Genomic DNA, 24,360 nt, shown 5'->3' on the forward strand with positions numbered 1-24,360 from the left:
TGTCTTGTGTTATTTACAGTAATCTATCGAGGGATGCAGACTGATATTCAATGAATGTCGTGTTTACTGTAGGTTAAAATAGAAGGGAGCTGTGCACAGCATACAGTATAACCAAACTTTTAAAGTGCATTAGATAGCACCTGACCTGTAGGAATTATTGCAATTATATTATTTGCTGCAGAATCCCTACCCCCACACCAACACACATAACCGAGTGTTGTTACTCCTTCCATATGTAGCACACACTTTAGTGCAAATAAGCGGTCAATCAGGAAGGAAATCCGATCTGGCTAATAGAGTAGATTCTCTATTGAAGAATGCACAAATCACTGATGTGCTCTGAACAAACAGGAAGACTTTATTGCAATTCTCTGCAGGTTTCAACCACCAACTGCATGAAAGAATAAGAATCAATAATAACTGAGGAATGATCACATAGTCTTCCAGAACAGCTGAAACACCTTCATGTCAAATTAGTCGAATACTGGCCCCCTACGTTGGCTCTTCACTCCATTGACACTGTTAAGATATTTGTATGAGTTGGTCTGAGTTGTTTCTGTTCAAACACCCATTTTATTTTTTTACTTTTTAAAATTTGTATTGCAGTCTAGCAATCACCGTAGTGACATGGTGTTTGCCATTTAAAGAGGCTGTCTGTAAGTCCTGTCATATGTGTACTGGCAAACAATGCAGATTGAAAAAAAAAAATGTAGTCCTGAGTTGAAACAAAAGCCTAGTCCATTGATTGGTACTTAAGGATCAGGGTTAAAAACCACTGCACCAAAACAAACCCAAATGAGGTTGCTAGCATAATCAATAATTGTGTTTTACTTGTAATGACTGGAAATTGTATTTTAATTAAATACATGTTAGATGCACGGACAGATTTTGTTGGTTGGAAATGCTGCTGTAGGAATGAAAATCAATAATAGAAATCCTGTTAATTTGCACTGAATCTGAAAGGGGCTCCAGATGGACTCAGTGAACAGCCTGGACAGTTGGCAGCACTCAGGCAGTGCCAGTAGGAGGACTGTTCCACTCTGCACCAGGGAGGGAGGTGACTGAAAACCAAAGGGACAAATATGTGGGCAATGCATATAGCAAGAAAAACATTACCTGCATTTAGCACAAAGAGCTTGTACTGTAGCTGCCATTATTATTTTTTAGTATTAGATCCAGGGGTATTTGTCTGTCTGTCCGTACGTTCGTTCATTCGTATGTCACACTTATAGTTTCACATATTGCTGGAAAACTACTTATTCATTTAGAATGGAACTTCGTATTCACATTATTTAGTATAATTGGGAGTATCAGATTTCGGAGGGGGTTTCTCTCTGTCTGTATATTCATCCATCTGCATGTCACACTGATTACATGAATCTTGAGAACAGAAGTTATTTCACATTCTGCACATTTTTTAAATATACTTTACCATGATAATAACACCTCATTTGCATATCTAATGACATCAAGGTCTTCAATACAAATTGCCATTTCTTATTCTATACTATTCTGTATATACTGTTGATATACATAGCAACTTGTTGATTAGTCATAGTTATTGTTTTATCTGGGATATGACATTGATATTAGAGCTACAAAAAATACCCTGAGCTATCCACTGGCGATGGCTGTTGATGTTGATTCCAAGTTAAGCAATTGAACAGACAGCTGCTTCAATGTGTGTTCATTGTGCTCCCAGAAGAGGCTAAGAGAAACAGCAGGCAAGAGAATCATTTCACTTGGTAAATGGGCCTAAATCAATACCAATGACCCTCTCCTCAGTGCCAGCACCTGGTTGCTATGGAGCACTCAATCAGAATAACTGGATGGTTTGTCCAGCTTGAATTGATATTTCATTCAACACCCCAAAGTTACAAATGCAATGCTTTCTCACCAGAGATCATTAACCAAGAACTAAGATCCACTATTCTACTTCATGAAACAGAAAATAAAACAGTTGTGCATCATAAATACATGTAGACTAACTTTTCAACAAGTCTCACTCTCTTACCTTTAGTCTCACATTGATGATGCAAAAAGCAGTTGTTTCTCTGTTTTTAGCAGAGAAATATTGCTGTGAACAATGTTGAGCTCAAACTTTTTAAAATATAAGTCATATCATGAAGCACAGGAACAAAACAAGAAGTGGAACCCCAATAGCATGAATGATACGAAGAGGACAGAACTAGTTATTTTGTACACACTATTTATTCCACCTTTAACTTGGTACAATAAACGTGGAACACGGTCATATTCTCAAACTGGGCTTGGGAACTGTTGTATCTTAGATTACCCTGCAGTCTTAATATTAACAGAAACTGCCATTACATCACCATTTTTTTGACAGTTGGTACAATTAGGAGTGTCTGCTTTTGCTTTTGCTGCTGCTGACAGAAAATGCTTAAAAAAAAAAAACTGGGTGCAACCAGCACCATGGCAACCTGACACACACACTGAGCTGAATCTCACTCCTGCTTTCCAGGCCAGCAGTCATTAGAGCTGAGTAAGAGGAGTGGCGAAGCAGCGGGCCACTATTCCACAAGAGGCTCCCTAGACACCGCAGGCTCAGTCTGCTAACCTTCACTCTTATTTGATGCCGGCGACCATGTGGATCCACCAGTTGGCCTGGACAGTCCAGCCCTGGTTCTCACAGATGCTGATCTGATTGAGGAAGTGTTCCTGGGCTGAGCTGTCGTCCTTCCCCAGCTGCAGCGCCTCCTTCAGGTACTTGATGTCGTCGGTGCTGGAGAGCTCAGGAATGCCCGTGAGCATCATGAGGGAGAAGAGTGTGATCAGCAGGTTGGAGTTGGAGCGCAGGTCCAGGTAGGCCCGGATACAGATCTCCTGCAGAAAACGAATACACACGCATGGCAGACAGTTCTAGAATGACTATGGCAGAACCAGAATTTAAACAGTGCGTTTGTGCTACACATTAACCCCACCTTAATCCCCAAGTGTCTTGGAATTATTTAATAAGAGTGCTAATATATTTCTATGTTAATGGATTGCAACTGCGACTCCAATTCTGTCCATCTGAAACCGCACACTTCACAATCACGTGACATGTGATTGACTACCAGTTTCTGAGGCTGACTGTCACTTTTCTATTTGACTAGTCAACTATTGGCTGCTACCCCTAATACATGCTGTTAACACTGCTACAGGAAATGAAGATTATAAACATACCATAGAGCTGACATCATGATAAAACAAAGAAAACAACTCAAAATCTGCACTGTTTATGTACAAACACATAAATAAACACTGATAATTGGGAGGCACTAGCCACAGTGTTTGTCAACTCTACCTGCTGTAGGGGTGGGCGATATACCTCAAAAAGTATATCATGATATTTTAGATGTTCAAGACGATATACAATATATATCACGATATATTTAACATTCTGATGAAGGTTTTCTTTTTGTAATTGTATGTTAAAATATACAAATAGAAGTACTTTTAAAAGCTGCTTTTCTATAATACTACAGGCCCAAATCACTTCCAATATGGTACGTTTAAATCATTCGCAAAACAGAACATGCTTTCCTTTCAAAGGATTTTCACGTATTAAGGCCACGACTGAGAAAAAAATATATATATTCTCTCATAGTAAGCTACTTACTCATTCGCCATGGATTGTATGTATACACACAAAGTATGTTTATTCACATACAAAAGAAAAGAAAATATAGTTTAATATTCAATATGAAAAGTAAGTAATGCTTAATATAGCTAGTGTAACGTGGCACACCCTAGGGCAAGTGACAGCTAGTTAAACATACTCTAAATAACACAAAGACGGGTGCATTCGCATTGTTAATAAAATAAGGTAAATGTCTTATCAATAGCAAGGTGAAGCCTGTGTCCAAAACACTGGAGCCTATACATTGGGTACATCGAACATAATTAAAAACTAACCTTTTAAAAGGTTTAAAATGAAGCCCGATTGATTAAATGCTTGAACTGACAATCAATAAAATAATAGGAGTTCTGGAATTAAAAATGGAAATAATATACTCCAATACAAATATGAACCTGTACCACCTATTGACCTCCCTATGATGTTCAAATGGATCCGTCCAAAGCTTAATACTTTCAGTTTGCGTCATGCACAAGATAAGGGTTGACCAAAAAAAAAAAGGAACGATATCATTTATTTGTGCCGATATTTTTATCGTCATTAAAAAATACTGGTAACAACAACAATACCGGTGTATTGCCCAACCCTATCTTGTTGTCCACTGCATATGGGCACTGATGAGCGTGAAGGTGTTTGGTAGCAGCCTCACCTTGAATCTCTTAAAGTAGAGGCTGGTTTTCTTGCCGACTCTCCCCATCATGTAAAGGAAGTCTGGCGTGAGGACGAAGGGGACTCTCTCCCTGTTCACACCCAGGAATCGCTTGGTGTTCCCCATGATGTGCCCAAAATCAATGTGGAACAGGTTTCCTGGAGCAAATTCAGATACGAGTGAGGAGGCCATTCAGCCCAGCAGTGTCTGCCTGCTTCCTAGTACCTGACTGATTTCAAAACATTGTCAAGTGGGGCCCTAAAGGATCCCAGGGGTTCAGCATCAACAACATGACTAGGTAACACATTATCCCTCACCACTCTGTCCTAATTATACACTTCATTTCAAGCTGTGTCCTCTGGTCCTGCTTACAGTTATGGTTAGGCTTAGCTTTTTGATTTCAGTTTAACCCCACCTAATGGTTCTTTATTCTTGGGTAAATAGAGCTAAACAGAGACAGGAATGGAATCAGAAGCAGCATTTACTTGTTTTTGCATTCCATTCTAGTCCCGGCTCCAACCAGGTATTAAAATGATTGAACTGAGCAGTTTACAGCTATGGCCAAAAGTTTAGCATCACCTAGAATTTCAGGATTGAGACATGTTTTAAAAAAAATATATATATATATATATATATATATATTTTTTTTTTAGCTAAAATATACGGTAATCAAAGTAAAATGATATCGCAAAAGTCTAACGGAAGCCATAATAGTAGTACAGTATTTAATGTTTTTAAATTGTGTGTCCGTTTTTCGTTAAGTATATGGAAAACTACAAAGCGGTATGTAATTCAATATGTGAACATAACATTATTCAGCAGGTTTCATCCGACTTTATGAAGCACAATTACCGGTAGTTCATTCTATATCTATAGTAGAGTAGGCGGAGCAAATTGAAAAGTCACATTGTCACATGGTATCAATGAGGGAGACCACAAATCTCACAGCAAGTGCTACTTTCTTTGACGGCATGCTGGTGATCATAATAACAAGTTTCACTGATCCTGTTAATCATAGAGAAAACAAAACCCTACACAAGCCCCCCAAAGAGCAGATTTTCAACTCCACAATCTGTCTCTGAAAATCAAGGCAAGTTTTCTTAGAGACAAAACCCAGACCTCACTGAGTGGTGTGAGTTGTACTGCTCATTTTTAGTGTTACATTATGATTGTCGGTCACAACAATGAAAAGGTTTGTTTTTTCCTGCAGTAAAGAAACACTGAGACACTGGAGCCAATCAGAAATCCACAGCTGAAAACGAGTTAGCCAGTAAATCCGTGGTGCTTAATCTGTTATGAGTCACGCCCTCCTGAAACACTGCCAAAGACAAAAAACCCTCCTTTCTTTTGTGTAATACAGTGGATGTATTTCCATAAAACACCACCAGAGGGCTCTGTGGTCCTGCAGCAGTTGTTTAACCCCTTAACTGCAGAGAAAGCATTTTTCATTGTTACCTAGCTGTTTTGGCAACACATAAAACCAATCCATAGGCAAGTTTTCAATCTACTAGTTAGGACATTACAAAAACATTTCCTTGACACATGCTCTGTTTGTGGAGGCTGTTCTTACTGCTTTTTTGCTTCCTCTGCAGTTTAGCCTCTCTATCAGCAAAATTCTCTTGACTGTCCAGTTTATATTACCGAAGATACAGTCGTTTTATCTATAGGGATACGAGAGCTCACCAAAACCTGACAGCACAGCAACCGAATGATGGAACAAAAAAGTATGAGGCTTCATTTAGCAAGAGACCCAAGTGCTTTGAAATCAGTCCCATGCATTCCTAGTCATAGACTGCAGACAACCTCTCAGATATGAACCTGTGTTACCAAGGTCCCTTAGAAAAGTTTACTATTGTAGATTTACACAGTAACCTTGCAGTTTCCACATAGTCATGCTAAGCATTTGCCACAGTTTACCAAAGTTTGCCATGTTTTTTATTTTTTTTTTATATGCTTTGCCATTCCTCTCTGGTCTTTACAATGTTTACCTATCCTTAACCATGCTTCCCTTATGCTACTACTATGGTAAACTTGTATAAGGGGTATACTTATACTTATTGGGCAGCAGTGTGGAGTAGTGGTTAGGGCTCTGGACTCTTGACCGGAGGGTCGTGGTTTCAATCCCAGGTGGGGGACACAGCTGCTGTACCCTTGAGCAAGGTACTTTACCTAGATTACTCCAGTAAAAAACCCAACTGTCGAAATGGGTAATTGTATGTAAAAATAACGTGATATCTTGTAACATTTGTAAGTCTCCCTGGATATGGGTGTCTGCTAAGAAATAAATAATAATAATACTGTGCACGTGCTGTGTTACTTGGCTGACAGAATGTATTTCTCTGGCCCCTGGCCTGCCTGCTCATACCTTGCTTGGTTATCATGATGTTGTCATTATGGCGATCCCCAATTCCCAGGACGTAGGTAGCAACACAGTATCCTGCGCAGGAAGTGACAAACCGCTCCATTGCTTGATAGTACTGCAGAATACAAGCACAGAGGAGTATGGTAATGCTACTGTGCACCACTGCTGTAGCAGAACAGAGTGATTCGCACTGATCAGACCACCACAACACATACTGTACACAATCCACGAAATCGCTGGCTATAATGAAAAGAAATATTGGATTGTTTATAGGAAGAACCCAGATGAAAAGCAGATTGTTTTATCTGTAAAGGATGTGATTAGACACCGGGGGGCTATACTTAGATTTTTCTTTCTACAGTGATGACTTTGGAAAACCTGTATCTCCACAACTGAATCTAAAGATCCTCGCAAAAGAAAGGGGGGACTGGTGGTAAAGCCGCTAATTAGAGCTGCGCAAACTGATTATTCGGATAAGCTCACCACAGGTGAGGGTCATTGCTGTTGATTGGGCTCATTTACCAGTCCCAGTGAAACAGCTGAAGAGACAGCTGCTTGGAGGTGTGGCGATTGCTTTTCTCCACAGAGTAAGAAAAGGAGCAATTATCAGAAATCCATTTTGAATGGTATAATCAGCCCAACCTACAACAATGACCCTCACCTGATTGTCTGCACCTGCTGATTTCAACAGAGAGCCTGATCCCAATAAGCAAATAATCATTTCATGCAGCGCGACTGCTAATGCCAGTAAGTGGTATGAAAATCTTGATTACACAAAGAACATTATCGTACTTTATGAACTCAACTTACTTACTGATGTGTTGTTCCCCAGACGTTATTTACACTTTGACTCAGGTGAAGCCCATTTTTCCTTCACTTCTTGTGTTACACATATTAGAACCCCACCTGGTTGGGTCAGGTGGGGTCCTGTTAGCTGTAACACAGGAAATGGATGAGGAAAGAAAACCAGGGCCTATATTTATAATTTGTGTGTAAATAAATTACTTGATTTGTTCGTATGCATACATTTTAGAATTGTTGCATGCATAATGATTTATCAACTTATCACTAAAGTTGTTCACACGTGGACATTTGCATTTAAAACACCCTATATAGCCATATATGGTAAATAGCTGTCTGTAAAAGCCACAGACTAGCTGTGAAGAATTTCAAAGGATAAGTATTGGGATTTTCGTCCTATGTATCGGGACACGGGACATTTGCTAGGAAATCGGGACATATAGAAACTGTTGGCATGTATGCCATCTGTTTATTAAGTAATACTCATGGTGATAGTAACCAACATTTATATCATACTACTGCCTAAATATCAGTAACAATATTAATAATAACATATTTGGTATATAACGGCAATCGTTTATGAAATAATTATATGTGACAAACATTGCAATTTCAGCAATACTTAAAAGAGAACCTTATTATTTGATCTTATCTTGCAGTACCAACATTCTAATGCAAGGAAACGATCGTGTGTTAGTCAGGAGACAGTCTCACGCTAATGTCTGTGTTGATAAATTGCACACTTTCAGTTTGAATGTCTGTATGCATGGTTTAAAAGGGAATACTTGCGCATGCACAAATGATAAATATAGGCCCAGGTACTATTTCAAAGTGGTGGCACAATATGGGTTCCACCACCACCAAAGTCAAAATAAAGACCAACAGAAAAACTAGGGTTGACACCTGGCTCCATAATCTCGGGACACTGAAACAGGCCAGGTTTTTCAACTCACCTCTCTAAAACACAAATGAATTGATGTAAAGTGAGTGTGAATTGCGTGAATTATTGCTAAAGGAACTGAATTGTTTTACTAACTAGCAAAAGCACACACCTTCCCCAGGGTCGGGAATTACTTCCTGTGAGGATCGTTTCCATCAATCAGACCTCTACAGCTTGCTGATTGGCTTTTTTTTCTGATTAGGCAGGACTGTGTGAAGCACTGTGTTCACCTTTAACAAAGTTAAACAAAAAAGAGTGTGGGTGAGTGCAAAATCGTGTATAATGAATTGTACTATTTTGATAGGTATTGTTTACCATATAAAATTTCAAGCAATACGATTTTAATCCATGTTGTTACGATGCTCCATGTTGTTACGAGAATCGCCACCACAATTAAACAATTAAATGCATTTATGGAAGCCACTCCTGCTATTCACACTCACTTAACCTGTTGATTAGAAATCGGTTCATTTGTGGTTTAGAGGGGGTTTAAATAACCTGGCCTGGTCTTAAAGTGTGCTGGAATTATGGGGCCAGGTGGCAACCCTAAGAAAAACAATAAGTAAAAAGATCTTAAAAATTAAATAATAATAATAATAATAATAATAATAATAATAATAATAATAATAATAATAATAATAATAATAAAATGCAAATCAAACTGTAACAGTTTGACTCTTCGAGTGGTTTATATTTCTTCGTAAACATTTAATTGAAATGCATTTAAATCATGGGTGTTAGATAAAGCTGAAGAAGGACAGCAATTATCTAAGAAGACGTTTATTTTTTCTGTCTTCCCAACTCACGATTTCCTCCACTTGGCACTTCTCCCTGATCCACTCAAACAGCGCGTCATTTTTAAAGGCCCCTGTCGTCCCTCCTTTGCTCCTCTGCACAGATGCGATGGTCATTGCGTCTCTCACTACCTCGATCATCCCTGCACAGACAAGGAAGAAAAACACACACACTTTTACACAATCCTAGCCAAATGCACATAGCCATTTTATAAATACTTCATATATATTACCCTCCTCCCTTAGATCTCTTTGGTGCCCAGTTAGACCACCCAACCTTACAAAAGGAGGCCCAAGAGGAGTCCCAACTTTATGTAGTCTAGATCAGCCAGAATGGTTTAACATTAGTAAGCACCAGCACCATCTAGTGCTCATCTGTGTATTGCCAACAATACAAAAGGAAGATTGATCCAAAGTAACTGATCACAAGATGGCTTCTATAAAGACACTTTGGCTGATCGAGCTTTTGTTACACATGTCTATGACAGGTAACTAGAATTGAAGAGCATCTCCTAAACTCAAGTAAAAACACTTTGGCATAGACGTTGCAAACACAATATGTGACTCACAGCAATAATCCAAGTGCTAACCAAGTCTACCCTTGCTTAGCTTTTAAGATCAGTCAAGATCATGCTTCAAAGTGGCAAGCTGCACTGACTGAAACGGAAGTGGACGTTAACTCCTGTGCTTAATTAAACAGGGGCAGGAGATGTGGACCATTTCTTCATATCCTCAGATATATACAGTGCACAGTATGTGTGTTGCTGTGCACATTGATGGAGGGCAGTCACAAGCACCTGGTCAGAACCCTAAATGCTCTATTATTCCTCAATTCCAAACATGGAATGCAGAACTCAAAGAGCACTGATTACCTATATTGTATCCAGTGGAGATGCAGCCATAAGGGATGAGATTCAGATCAAGGGAACTTCCCTGCCAGATTGAGTCCATTATTGCCATTGTCTGCAAAACACGCACCAGAAACAAGCAGATTGAATTATTATTTCTTAATATTTGACATAATATTGTCTTGGAAATCACTGACCTTAAAATGTTACTGACAGGCTGTAGGGTTTAAAACACAACACATTACTTCCCCTGCTTTCTGCTTTTTGTACCTATTCCTGGGGTATCTTTTTCAATCGTGATTGTTTTGATATTTATGAACATATCCCTGGTTATAAATCCATTTTGACCCGGTATTTTCATTTCACATGGGTTATGCATCAGGTCTTCCTTTCAGAATGTGCTGCGCAATCCCTTCTCGTCTGTTATAAGGCAAGCCGGCTGCATTGTTTCCATTGTTTAACGACTGGTTATTCTCTTTTGAAATGTTTTTATTTATTGTTGTACTGGGTATTTTGTAGTGTGTTGCATCTGCCGTATTTATCCTGGGCTCCCCGAGGTAATCTGTCTTTTAATTGGTTGTTAAAATGTATGATGTTGTTTTTATTAGGATGTGGGTGTCAGCCAGCCACTGTTTTCTTACCCTATTTTTATCTGTTAAACTTGTTTTTAGTTTAGTTAAGGAGGAGGCATTGTCTTTTCAAACTAGTAGATCAACCGTGATATTTAGTGAGTGTACACTGGTTATTACCTCCCTTTTTGTGTGTTTGGTATAGTCACATTGTTAACATATAACTTTCAGCATGGAATTTAGCTGCTATATAGTAATAAACAGTCATGCACTGATTGTGTTAAACAAGCAATATATTTGTCCATGCAGATCTATGATCATGTAATATCTGACTTTTTAAATTCATAAGTAAACCAGACTAATGCTGCTGGGGGAGGTTTAGTCCGTCTGTATTGTCCTGTTCTCCTAGACCCAGTCAAACACACTGGTTTGTTTTAAGGTTGTGTTTGCATGTGTTGAAAAGACGGTTGACTATTATTATTATTATTATTATTATTATTATTATTATTTTAAGCACTTTATAATAATCAATTTTGCGTGGTGGCACTACAGGCTTGGTCTGGCCTGACCTGGTGAATAGAGCGATCAGGCTGTAGGGGTCAACGAAGGTTAAACAAATATTGTGAGCACAGTTGAGAAGAGAGCACTGTGCTGAGCACAGCTGCAAGGTGTGTTGTTATCAACAGTACAGGGACAAGGCATTGATAAGCCGGGGTTACATTTGGACTTTGCTTATGTTCTGTGTCTCTAGAAAAAACATTGTAACACACGCCATCATGGTGTTAGAAAAAACAATTTATAAAATATTTGAAGTCAAAATCCTTTCTAACCAGGCTTCTATAAAAGGAGATATTTTGTCCAAGAGAAATTCAAATGTCAGACTGGATTTTCTGTTTGATACAGACAAAGCAGTTTAGTCTCTACTTCAAAGCTCTTGCAACAAAAGCAGTATTTTACGCACTATCTGGTAAGAGATAGGTGATAAAGATCCTCATGATAGCAGGTGGGGTATCGTCCTTCCTCCTGCTGTGCAGGCCAGATGCAGAAAATGGTCAATCAGTGTTTGTTTAAGTGTCGTCAGCAAGCAAGAAGAAAGCAACCTGACTTCAGAGAAGAACCACTTTCCTTCCAGCTCAGCTGGGTCATTAGGGCCATACAGGCAGACAGCGACACTTCATGGAGTTTGAACAAATAACATGCAATGTGTGTTTAATTTAAGAGACAAAAGTGACACTCCCCACATTTGTTTTTGGCTCTTTGCTTTTGGCTCTTTGTTTGCAGCTCTTCGTTTGCGGCTCTTTGTTTGAAAACATATATATACACCACACTTTAAGGTAGCACCCCCAGAACTGCTTGGTGCAGAAAGTTAGCTGTACCCGCTGCCTTGCACGCACCTTTAGAACCAGCATGTCCTGCCGCAGGTCATCCCCGTGTTTGAAGATGATCGCGATAGTGGAGCCGGAGGCTCCCTCCGAGTCACTGCTGTTGAACTCCAGCCACAGGGGCTTCTTCTTCGAAGCCATCACCTTGCACTTCTCCACCTGGGGAGGGGGGCAAAAGGAGTGGAATGAATTGGGTAAAATAGATAAGAAAGTCTAGCAGACGAACGTGCCTTAATGTGTGTCATGAAACAATTAAAAACGAACCTATATATTCATTGACATTTCTTCTGTGTAAATGTTGTGTCAAATCACTTGACAATGTGCTCTTTCAAGACTGTCAGCCACGCCTACTGTACATGTATATAGACTGTTATATTACTGTTATATGTAGTAAGAATGTTGCGGTAACTAGATTAAAGAAATCTGTTTTTCAAGCCATGCTTTTCGAGTTGCTCTTCCGTGTTCATTTCACCTGAAGAGTGAAATCCCCTGTCCCACCCCCCAACAACTTTTCCCCCTGCCACTAACCAACCAGATTTCCCAAAGTGTGTTTTCAGCCAGTAATGCCGTTGGAAAGATAGAAGGGTGTCTGTAGGTACATACCATAATTTCGCCCGCTCTGATGCGGGGGTCGTATGGTACCAGGAAATCTTTCGGGAGACTGATGCTTCGCAGCATTTCCTGAAGTTTCAATGCAGCTAGGGTGGAAAACAAAAAAAAAACAAGCTTGTATCTGTGTGTACAATACTTCCACTGCTACCACAAGGACCACATCCTGATACTGAAAGTACTTTTGTACATGTTCTAAATTCCTGCTAAATTAGGGGCTGAGAATTAGATGTTTGCAAAGTTTTTATTCTGCAAGAATTCTTTGCCTTCCCCTACATTTGCCTTTTACTTTCTCAGTTATCTAATTATGTATGTGCTGTTTTTCTAGAACAAATACATCATCTATTTAGGAAAATCTCAGTTCCATTTTCTAATTATAATCTGCAGCTGTTTCTTTATCCCTTAATGATGCTGCTAGCTCTTTCTCTATTAACAAATGTTTTTCTTTCTTTCTTTTTTTAATTTAGAGTACCCAATAATTTCCCCCCTATTTTCTCCTGATGTAGAATGTCCAATTACGTCCTCTCACCGCAAAAATTCCCCACAACAGCTAAGGAGAGCTGAAGGTCAGGGGGTGTCCTCCGATCTCACAAATCATCTTATCAGGCACCTGGCCAGTAAGGTCCACTGGAGCACGATGCAGTCTCTGCCAATTTTGCCTCCCTAAAGTACAAGGGTGCCAGAGCCAATGTGATGCTCCCTTTGGAATTCCCAGGAAAGACTGGCAACTTCACACACCCCTGCATTCCCCTGACTGTATGAGTCACCTTGCACACCAAGCAGCCGTGCTTTTACCAGGCAAGTCACTCGGGGATACCCTTTGTTCTTTCATAAATGAGCACATGCACATCTGGTACAGACATTTTTAGGTAGAAAGATATGAAAAACATTAGATGATTCAGTTCACTAAGAGAAAGATGGGGAATAAGGAGAAACATCTTTCAGACTGGAAATATAATAAAAATCCCTTGTTAATCGACAGAACAATCTATGATTTCAAGGGCGAGTAAAAACTTTGCAAACTTCACACATCTCCACTTATAAAGCCCCAGGTTTTTTCCTCACCATTGGCTGGCAGATCACTCTTTTCTGGGATGATCTTTTTGATGTCAGTGACCACTTTTTGGAGGCTCTCCACCACCTGAACCTGCTTCAGGAAGCCCTCCAGCATCGACTGGCCGCAGCCCAGGAGGTACGCCTCCAGAATCACAGCGAAACGGTCGCGGAAATATGGGGATGCGGTAATCTCACTCCGCAGGTACCAGAAGAAGAAGTGGCCAATCCTTTTACTCTGTTAACAAGGACAAAAAACAGGCAGTTAGGGCTTTGTTTTAAAAATGGTTGCCGTTTTCATGCACAGTTTTTTCGTCCAAAATGGTGCTACAAAAGTGGATGTAGCTAAAGTTCATAAACCAATACCTGTCATGCACTTCCATTTGACAAAACGGTCTCAAATGTGCAGTTCATTAAGAAACATATGATACCGCTAACATTGTAAAACATGAGATCTGGAAATATGCTAGGTAAAAGAAAGTTCTCAGTTTGCTTGCCCTGCCTTTCAGGAAATCTGTTACTCTTCCACTTCCTAGGTCATTTGTGTACAGTGCACTTACTTGCAGTGCCCTTTTGATCAGGAATCTTGCCAGAATGCTGTCATGGTAGGGTTCAACCTTCAAAGCCTAGCGATAAGAAAGATATGGTTAAAGAAAGACTTTTCAGGTGTTAAATCTCTCACCCCACTGCTGCAAACCACAAGTGTCTTCTCAGGAACTGCCCTGTAAGCTTACTAGATAGCACGCTTGCAAAAATCGCAGAACAATGAAGTTCTCTTTATGTAACAAGCTACACAGATGTACTTAAAGTTGTCAACACGTGTTTGTTACTAGTTATGTCATGTTAATGTTATGTAATCTGATTTTCCTTTCATGATAAAAGGTGAAAAAATTGCACTGTTGAGCAAAGACTTTGACAAATCTGGCCCATTGTTCTGTAGTGCTTACACTGGTCCAGATAAACACGTTTATATTGATTGAAACATCCCAAGACCTTCTTAAGTATTACTTTGAATTAAAAAAAACAAGGCTAACATATTTTTTGTATTTATCATTCATACACATATTTATACACAATGTGGCTCAGGATGAATTAGCAGAACCAATATTCTGCAAAAGGGTAAACTTCAACCACACTACTAGAATCTCGACATGTCTTTTTTTTTTTAAAGAGTTGGGTAACATTCCAGAAATATTACCCTTATCGGTATTATGCTAATTTAACACAATTATAATAGAATATCGTTATTTTGTTCATGCTGTTCTATATTGGGTAGTTGAAGGTATTTTTGTAATGGGTAGAACACAATTAATACTGTAATTGGTTTGTTCATGTATTCTGGTCTTGCTAGAGTTCTATGACTGTAAAAAAAATGTCAACAAAACATATAATAATATTTGGCGACTTTCACTTAGTCAGATTGGATTTCCATGGAATGCCAGGTGCTGATCATTTAAAATTGAGTATAAACACATCAGAGAGAGAATCGCTGTCAAAGGAGCTGACGAATGCATGCAGCATTGCATCTGGTGAACCACAAACAACAAGATATGTGTGTGGGGACTCGTGGCACTGTGGATAGGCAGTGAGATATGAAAGCTCTCTTTCTGCATTGCTGAGGTTCCATACACTAGTATGTGTTGTGAATTTGAAAAATAAGGTTTGAGTTTGAAATCTAGCATACAGAAGGAGATATGTTTCCTCAATGCTTTTCGATTAACAACCTAAGGAAACATTAAAAAAAAATAAAACGTTAGGTCATTTCTTCTATACAGTCTGGAAATGGAGGAAAGCATTGATATTGCATTAGAAACCAAGAACAGAATCTACCTCTTGTGGATGCAAGAAATCAGTAAGAAATGCAACACAGAACAAATACAGTATTTCTTACATGTACGAGGGGCAGGGGGACAGGTTAATGGTTACACTCTGGTGTACCAGCTGAACTTAGAGAGAAAACATGTTTTAGAGCTCGGTCTAAGTGTCTAGCTTTCTAAGTAGTATCTCTATTACAGTTCCCTAAATGTAAAGAAATTCATTTGCAACGGTGTCAGTTTGTGCAAGTGGGAAGGCCTGGTCTTTTCTGAAATATGAAAACCATAAAATGGTTCAGATTATGATCAGTGTGCTGAACAAATCAATAATATAAACAGACACAGTCCCAGCTGGATTGGGTCAGTGAGTCTACAGTACTTTCTATATTTCACATTAACATGTGATACTGGGAGATAAGGTCTCTATAGGCAAGCCTTGCCAGAACTGAGGGTGCTTTTTTGCTGCTTGAGGAGTATTTCATTTTTTTGGTAAATGTCAGTAGCATAATGTCGGCATAGCAACATAATGGGGGAGAAAAACGTAATTACACTACCAAAATCCCCAAGAGACTGATTGATTTTATCTTAAAAAAAACACTTTCCATATCTTATTTTACACACATGCACAAAAAGCTAGGTATTTGTTATGTTTATTAATCTGTAAATAAAAAAACAGCAGCATTTACGTGGTTTATTAGCATTACCAAATTCTGAAATGTTCTAGTAACAACTACTTCTTCTTCTGCTTTGAATGTTCAGAATCAGAAAATAATTGGAGTTACTGTATGTAGAAACATACTATAGACTACATATTCTCCGATCCGGAGCTCTGTGTTTGGCTGAAGACATTATGAGCACAAAATGAAACAATATTAAAATAGCAATAGCAAATGGTTAATTAACTACAGGCACTTTGTTTAAGGCAGTGTGGCTATTTATTCAAGCTCTGTACATAATACATTACCTGTGTCAGCACCAACATCAATTTCATCACATTTGCACAAGCTTTTAATAGGTCAACTAATCACCATGACCTGCCTTCACAATTAAGAATTTTCATCAGATTAATGCAGGTGGTTCTGAAGATATACAGCAGATTTTATTAGCTAAAAAAAAACACACACACACTTACATTGAATGACACTTGAGATGTAGCCAAAAAAAAAATGAAATGTGACATTGTCACACAGTCAGGGAAGCGTTGCTTTGTGTCCTGGCTGTGAGAAGTTGCTGGTCTTTGCTAGCGATTACAAAGGGAGGGATGCATTGCATTGGCTCCGACGCTCCCAAACATTATAAAGAATCAGAGTAACAGCAGCTTGCGTCTGTAGCCTCGACAAATCAGCCTATAGCCTGTATGAAGCTAAACCACCGAAGATAGCTGATATTTCCTACCTGCTATCTGTTCAGTGTCCACATAGCAAAGGAGCTAAAAATCACAAGCGCATCTCCCCCAAATAAAAAAAACTTTGTTACAAGAAATTATTCCAAATATTGCAGGTCATTGTGACCTCCATTTTCACAGTACTGACAACAACAACCGATTGGCTATAGAGGATATTTGTTTCTTGTTAAATTGCACGAGAAGTCTCTGCAGTATGTTAAATATGTAGAATTTGCTGAATATTGTATTTGTATAGAGATTAATATCACACGTTATATTAAAAAAGAGATTAACACTTAGCTGATCTGCAGCTTATGAAGCACTGTGTCTAATTTGCTGTTTCGCTGTGGTGTTTAAATGTATTCCATTCTGCACTGACACAACACATGGGTACTATAATTAATTCAAGAGAGCAATTAAAAATGTATGATTAATGTTACTTTAAGTCAATTTTCTTGAATCTTTCCTAATGGAGCTTCATGATTTAACACATAACACCCAGAAAATCACTGCTACAGATACGCCATAAATATTGACTTATGCAAAATCATCTAAATATCACTGTCGAGGGAGATACAGTACAGTGGTTGTGTCTGTTAAGCTGAGGGAACACAAAGCCACTTTTTTTCAGGAACAGTGACTTGAATCCTGGTTCCAGGAGACCTAGTTTTGAGACAACTTTGCTATATCAAACCCCAAGTCTCCTCTGCTGTACCAAAACCTGGTCTCCGGAAACCAAGTTCTAAGCCACAAAGTGTATTTGTGTTCCCTCAGCTTTTGTCTCTATGCCTGTCACACTTTTTACTATATCCGGAGACAAGCACTTCTAATTATGTAGAAACTTGATATGGTATTCCTTTGGCAACATATGATTAAGAACCATTTTGAATCTATATCCCCAGCTTCACGTTGTATTTAAATGTGTCCCACTATTGTATTGCAAAGCCCATTGTCAGACTTTGAGAAAAAATGAACTGATACAAAACGAGATATCTGAAGCATAGACCACTGACATCTACCCACAATCACTGCCCGCATTTCAAATTCAGCAGATTTGTAACCGTATCAGCTAAATATTTACAATGTCAGCACAAACATTTACCAGTTGGCCAACCACTGAATAATGGTGTATGAAGAACAGTGATGTACTATATCAGTGGCTGGACAAAAGTAAAATATAAATGCCAGCCACAATACTGCCACCATGGGCAGCCAGGACAGCCCGATTCCATGAGACAATGAATTGTACTGGAGGGTTAAGTGACCATTTCGCAAAGCCTCCTGAAAGAGTCACCACTTTCTAAAATGTTCCTGGTGAAACATAAGCCTTTCTTCTTGGATATGGAAACATGTCCCCTATCAAAGTCTATCAGATCTGCTGTCTTGCTCCTTGTGACAGGGCAGCTTTGATATATTTCAGAATACATCATGCTTCACATTAATCCCTACATTAGCTACATTTACCAAGTGTTTCTATTTTTACCAAGCCCCTGTGAGTATTGAATAGTTACCTGGACCAGCTGAAGCAGGTATCTCAGCAGCTCATCATTATGCAGTCTCTCCAGTCTTTTAATGGACATCCTCCTAATCTGCTCATCGGCAAAGTGAATGCTGAGGAGCTCCAGAGCAATGGCAATGTCCAAGTCCACAGGGTTCCAGTGGCTAACCAGCCAGTGGATGTCCTGCACGGCTGTGGGGTCACCCCAATTAATGGTACTCAGGAACTTGGGTAAAGAGACACCATACTGGGAACATACCTCCGTGAACCCCCTTAAAAGGTCCTTATTTGTTAGACCTGGGATGGGAAGGGAATTTTCCTCTGGTGACAGATCTGAAGATGCTGGATTAATGCAAGAAGGGTTGGATGCCCTGCTATGTGGAAGGACAACTGGGAAGCGATAGCTATCCATGATGATGCTTATAGCCATCGAGTTAGCGGTATCTGGGTTGGTTTTAGAGGACATCTTGTCTGCATCGTAAGTGAACAAGTCCTCCTCCTTTTCAGGGAATGGCCACATGTGGAGAATATGTTCCCCCTGGCAGAGAAGTGACCTGTGATCGATTAATAGGAGGTTCACAAAGTACAAAGTCCTGGCTTTGCCTTTATAATCTGCAGTCTTTGTTCCTTGTGGTTGGGACCTGGCTTCCCGCATTGTATTGCCTTCGTTGACTATTCCATTCACCGTGAAGACCAATCTTGCCCCTCTTGGTACATTCTTAAGTAAAAAGTCAAACTCCAACCACACATTCCACAGAACTTCATCAGTGAAGGGCATGGGCTTCGACTGAACCGAAGACAAGACAGTCCTACCATGGAGAATGCTGGCTTCGATGTAGACATTGGGAGGGACTTTGCTTGGCAGTTCCGGGATGTCTATACCAAGTAGTTTTACTCTGAACTTTTGGTTGCAGTCCCAGAGGGAAATCATCAGAATCTGGTTGATGTCTTTGTTCTCCAGGTCCAGTTCTTCATGTGTGTTGGCTAGCCCAGTATAATCTTCCACCAGTGGCCAGTCTTCCACTAGGACTTCATCCTCTTGTAAAGTCGGAGTGGGTAACACAGACAACTGGATTTCCTGCTTGGTTTTGAGACATTGTCGGATCCACAGAAAGTCTGACAGTGGACGGTCTCCTGTCAAGTATTCCTCTCTCCCACATACCTTAAGAACAAAGCCACTTTCTGCATGTCCAACAGGTATGCCATTTTCAGCCATCATATTCAGAAAGCTTTTTATGAGAGAAGTTGGTGGCTCCTTGATGTCTGCTTTGAATTTATGGCTCATTCCATTGTAATGGACTGTGGTTGCTACCTCGTAGTTGAGCATGGCTTCCAGGTCTTTTGGAATTGGGGTGGATGATGCCCATGGTTCTGTGGCATATGCCCAGTAGTCACGATTTCTGATCTCCAACCTTCTTATAGATGCCAGCTTCCTACGGGCAAAGCTAAACTCATCCAGCCGGTTCTCAAGCGCCATACTAATGTCATGCCCAATCATGTAACTCAGGTCTTTCTCAAACCTTAATCTGTCCTCTGTGTCTTTGGGATTTGCCTTCACAATAATTGTCCCCTTATTCATGCCCTGTAAACCCCAATACCTCACGGAGTCCAGCGTCTTCAGGATCTGGTAGTCATCGTAAATCTCGTACCATTCTTCCCCTTTCGTGTAGAGCAGCTGGTAGGACTCAGGGTCAGTGATGTGGTAAATCTCAGGGTGGCAGCTCTTCTCCTTCGCCTGTATCCAGATGTGAAGGCGCAGCTGACGTACGTTCGCCTGGGAGTTCACCTTCACTGCGATGATCTCATTGGCATCATGGTTGGCCTTCTTTGTTGGAAGCACGCAGTCGAAAGTCAGGGTGTTACCTTGGACGATCGTTTTGGGATCAGCAATATCATCATCGTCTTTAAAAAACTGTGTCTCCTGAAATATGCTGTCCATCTCTGTCTCTCGCACTATCCAGTGCTGCAAGCTGGGCCTGGAAGTTTGAAAAGGCAAAACAAGTTTAATATCATAAATTGACAGAGCTGTCCTTATATTTCTTGCCAATGATTTTACAAAATTTTAAGGAATCCTTTAAGGAACATTTTATTAAGGTCTGTTTTAATTGAATATAATTCATTTGTTTTCTGTTTATTTGTGTATTGTCACTTCCCAAACCACTTTTTAACCCAACAATATGTGTATAAAACAGTCCTTAAAAACATTCCTTAAAATGGGTCTGAATTTGGGCCCTAATTGTAAAATGTAATATTTTTTGTAACATTTCTTCTGGTGGTGAGAAAAGCTGTTTCTTTCTTGCTGTAAAGGGAGACAATAATGGTGTGGTCTTTAACAACTGGACTATCAGGGCCCGCACATACAGTAGAGATCACATAATACGGGTCAAGGTTTTCATCTCACCCCTAAACCTAAATAAATTGATTTTAATCAGCATGAATAGTGAGTGTGAATTGTGTGAGCTGCTTCGTTGAATGGATTTCGTTGTTTAATTGCCGTGTGCAGCAATTCTATTCCGAGAGCCTCGTAGCAAAATAGATTAACAAACACCTGACTGAAAAAAAGAAAACCAGGCCTGTGATAATACAGAACTTGCATCTCGTCCAGTTTCTTGTTACTAATATCTTCCCGCTTCACACAATCCCACCCCAGTGTGTGTTTAATAGAACACTGATAAAATAAAACAATACTTTTACTTATCACTGCAGCAATCCACACTCACTTTATTCTTTTTTTTTTTTTTTTACAGTGTCCCAGATGTATGGGGCTAGATGGTAACTTATATAGTACTTATTATTATTATTATTATTATTATTATTATTATTATTATTATTATTATTATTATTATTATTAAACAATAAACAAACCTACTCCCAGCATTGCACAGTGGGTAGATTCTTAGATTAGTGCTTTATTTTATCCACAGGTAATGCAATACAATGTTAGGAATCTGTTGCTATAGCCAACAGAGGTATATTGTCGACACTCCTGGTAATATGTAAAACAGTAAACTGAAAACATAGCTAAATATAGCATCCTCTTTAAATTAATAAAGAAGGGCTAAGGTTTTGAAATTAACACTAGCAATATTAATATGTGCTCTGAAGATCTGTTGGGTCTCTTTGTTTTTTATACTTCAGTTTGAAATATGCAGATTTAAAATAAAACCATGTACAGAAGTAAAAGTAACGGCTGCTTCCTAGTACAAAAACACTTCCTGTCCTTCAGGCCACATGACCAACTAGACAGGAACTGATAAGATTATACAAAAAAACAGTTGTTTATGGTCTACAGTGTTATCCTTGAAAAATCTATTCTACTAATTCAAGTGTAACAAACAAGAACAAAGAATTGGCTTGCCCCTCTCCTATCCTGATAGTGGAAATATAACCACGCTTCTCTGATACAAGACCAGCGGCCTCGCTCTACTTTAGAAATGTAATCATTGGATAACCAAGGATACATTTTAACTCCATGTATTTAATTAGATTTTCCCCGCACAGAGTTCCTTCATAAGTGCATGTAATAAATAATGTAACACACATCTAGATAGCACAGTAAAGTCAATAAGAAACCATGGGCCAGATTTATCAAGAGCTATACAATTTCACCAATTAAAACATTTTACAAAAGCAATGTTGGCATTGAGCCAGTTTTATTTCACTGGTGCAATTGCACTTTGAACACTTTGGTAAGCCTGGCCATGTGTACTTTATGACAATAAGTGCGGTACAGGTCATAATTCAAAGAGAGAGAGAGGTTATTTAGCTGTGTTTTGGGATTTAAACTTAGGGGTCATTCACCATTTTCAACATTTTCACGAACGTAAAAAACACATCACCAGCTCATTGAAGTCAGAGTCACTTTGCTGTAAAGAGTTAAATAAATGCACAGGAGTTAAAACTACCAACATACAGTAGTGTTTGTTTAACAATTTGCAGAACATGAGCATTGTATTTTCACTCAGGTTACCTACCTGTGAATAGTCTGGAAGAATTTAGCGTTTTGTTTTTTTCTTGTTTTGCAACCCCGCAATGAGGGAAAACATGAAGGCCCCTCATATATTTTCTGACTGTGTGTAAACAATATCCACCGTGCAGTTCCATACCTCATCACACACCAGACCTTTGAACCATTCCATATCGTGTGTGACTGACCCTTTACTAGTTTACACCTGCTTTTCATTTGGAAAGCATATGTAAACACTTACATAAATAATCACAATGCATGGAAACAACACATAGAAATGTAGTTAACAAACCCTACAGCTAATTTACTTGAGTGCCCCATTGAGTAACTACAGGTCTTTATACTCATATATCTTAAAAGAGCATTCTTACCTTAGCAAAGTCCTGAAACTGGTATTGTCTTCACAGCTTCTTATTTGGACCCGACAATGGACATGTACATACACTGATTCTTTCCTCTCCTTGTTTGTGTTATTGAGAATTACCTGAGTTACTGTATGCCGAGATTGTTCTTTCTACTTCCTCGTTCCTGGTTAAATGACTGGGATTACCTGAAAGGCAAGTCTAACAAAATAATAAAATACACCCTAGTTCCTACAACAGATCTGGCTTGAAGTCAAATGCATGATAAGGCTTAAAATTCCAGAACCTTTTTTATTTACAGGCACTAATATAGCCAGTGTTAACATAATTATTTTTAAAAACAATATTGCTGTGTGAATATTTACATTACTTCACAACTTAGCTTTCTGTGCACTGTTGAGAAAGCAGATTACTTAAAGTTGTCTGGCCCTCGGGCACTCTGAACTACACAGCCACTGTACGTATGTTATCTCTGTTATAGTTCAGGGAAGCAAAAAAAAAAAAAAAAAAATGTATGCAAAGTAAACAAAGAGATTTCAAACTGACATTTACAAATGTTAACAATTGTGTCTGTGACATCCTTCGTCATGGCAGGGAATACAAAATCCGAGCCATCAGTAACACAACAAAGTGCATCACCATTAGCGTCTGGGATCCACTCCTTGCGTTCTACCTCTATGTCAGTCTGTGTTTGTAAAAAGTCTAGGTTGAGAGGTCTCCGCAGAGCTGCTCTGACAAAATCATTCCTTATCTCTTCGGTTGTGTGGTTATTCTTTCTTCGGTACAGCCTTGGGGTTCTGGAATGCCTTTCAGAATTCCACTGTGTCATTGTCAAGCCTCTTCGGGTTTAAAACTGCTGTTCAGCGTCATCTGTGCTTGAGATTAACTTGTTTTAGTTGTAATTAAACCGTTATGTGTTTTACATATTCATATATATATATATATATATATATATATATATATATATATATATATATATATATATATATATATATATTAGTTTTGGATATAATAATATAGCACAGGACTACATCAAGGTGGATTGTGGAGTTTTATGCCCTGAAATAATGTGTACTCATCAATCCTCACTCAAGATAAGGGTCATAGATCTTTATTTGATGCAAACCAGGCTCGTCATCTCTCACTTTATCAAGTTTCTATTAGAGAAGGGCCCACTCGGGAAAAAAAGCATGTCAACACTGTTTAAAAATGTCAAAGACCATCAGCCTAGTTGTTTTGTTTTTTTTAACAATTATTTGTATTCATTTTCCAATTTTCTCCCAATTTGGAATGCCCAGATATTATTCAACCTGGCTCAACTAACGGAAGAGACGAAGACGAGCGCTCGCATCCTCCCAAACAAGTGCCATTAGCCATCCGCTTTCTTTCTCTCTTCAAGCCAAGGGAGACCCCAACATCAGCCTGGTTGTAAATGTCATCTGCTCAGACAATGTGAGTCAAATCATTTGTATTGGCTCATTTTATTAGATTTTATTTAAGACTTCCAATTTTATAGGAAACTTTTTCATGTGAATCAAAGAAATGTGTTATGGTGCTTCAACCTTATAACTCTTTCTTGCTGAGAACTGAACTTGTTCTATACATGTAAAGTCTAAGAACTGTCGGGAGAGGTGACATCTGTTCTTTGTTAAGTGAAGAGTTGCTGACTGTCTGCCAAGTCAATA

At 39.0% G+C, this 24,360-nt stretch overlaps 1 protein-coding gene across 2 annotated transcripts; it reads right to left on the bottom strand.

Annotated features, from left to right (window-relative positions):
• Window positions 1-2,192: 2,192 nt before the first annotated feature.
• LOC117413739 (phosphatidylinositol 4,5-bisphosphate 3-kinase catalytic subunit gamma isoform-like) lies at window positions 2,193-23,051 on the bottom strand. Of its 2 annotated transcripts, XM_059000222.1 has the most exons (11): window positions 22,685-23,026; window positions 18,360-20,322; window positions 14,211-14,276; window positions 13,663-13,888; window positions 12,592-12,686; window positions 12,001-12,147; window positions 10,062-10,152; window positions 9,202-9,332; window positions 6,658-6,769; window positions 4,293-4,450; window positions 2,193-2,847 (listed from the first exon to the last, which is right to left on the bottom strand). In XM_059000222.1, exons 2-11 carry the CDS (start codon window positions 20,283-20,285, stop codon window positions 2,590-2,592), a joined length of 3,210 nt encoding a protein of 1,069 aa, XP_058856205.1. In that variant the 5' UTR covers window positions 20,286-20,322; window positions 22,685-23,026; the 3' UTR covers window positions 2,193-2,589. The 2 variants fall into 2 exon arrangements, with proteins under 2 accessions (XP_058856205.1, XP_058856206.1); XM_059000223.1 differs by lacking the exons at window positions 2,193-2,847; window positions 4,293-4,450 and adding an exon at window positions 7,465-7,588 and having other exon boundaries at window positions 6,664-6,769; window positions 22,685-23,051.
• Window positions 23,052-24,360: the final 1,309 nt, after the last annotated feature.

This window comes from Acipenser ruthenus, chromosome 25 (genome assembly GCF_902713425.1).
Source record: "Acipenser ruthenus chromosome 25, fAciRut3.2 maternal haplotype, whole genome shotgun sequence".
NCBI classification, from domain to species: domain Eukaryota; kingdom Metazoa; phylum Chordata; class Actinopteri; order Acipenseriformes; family Acipenseridae; genus Acipenser; species Acipenser ruthenus.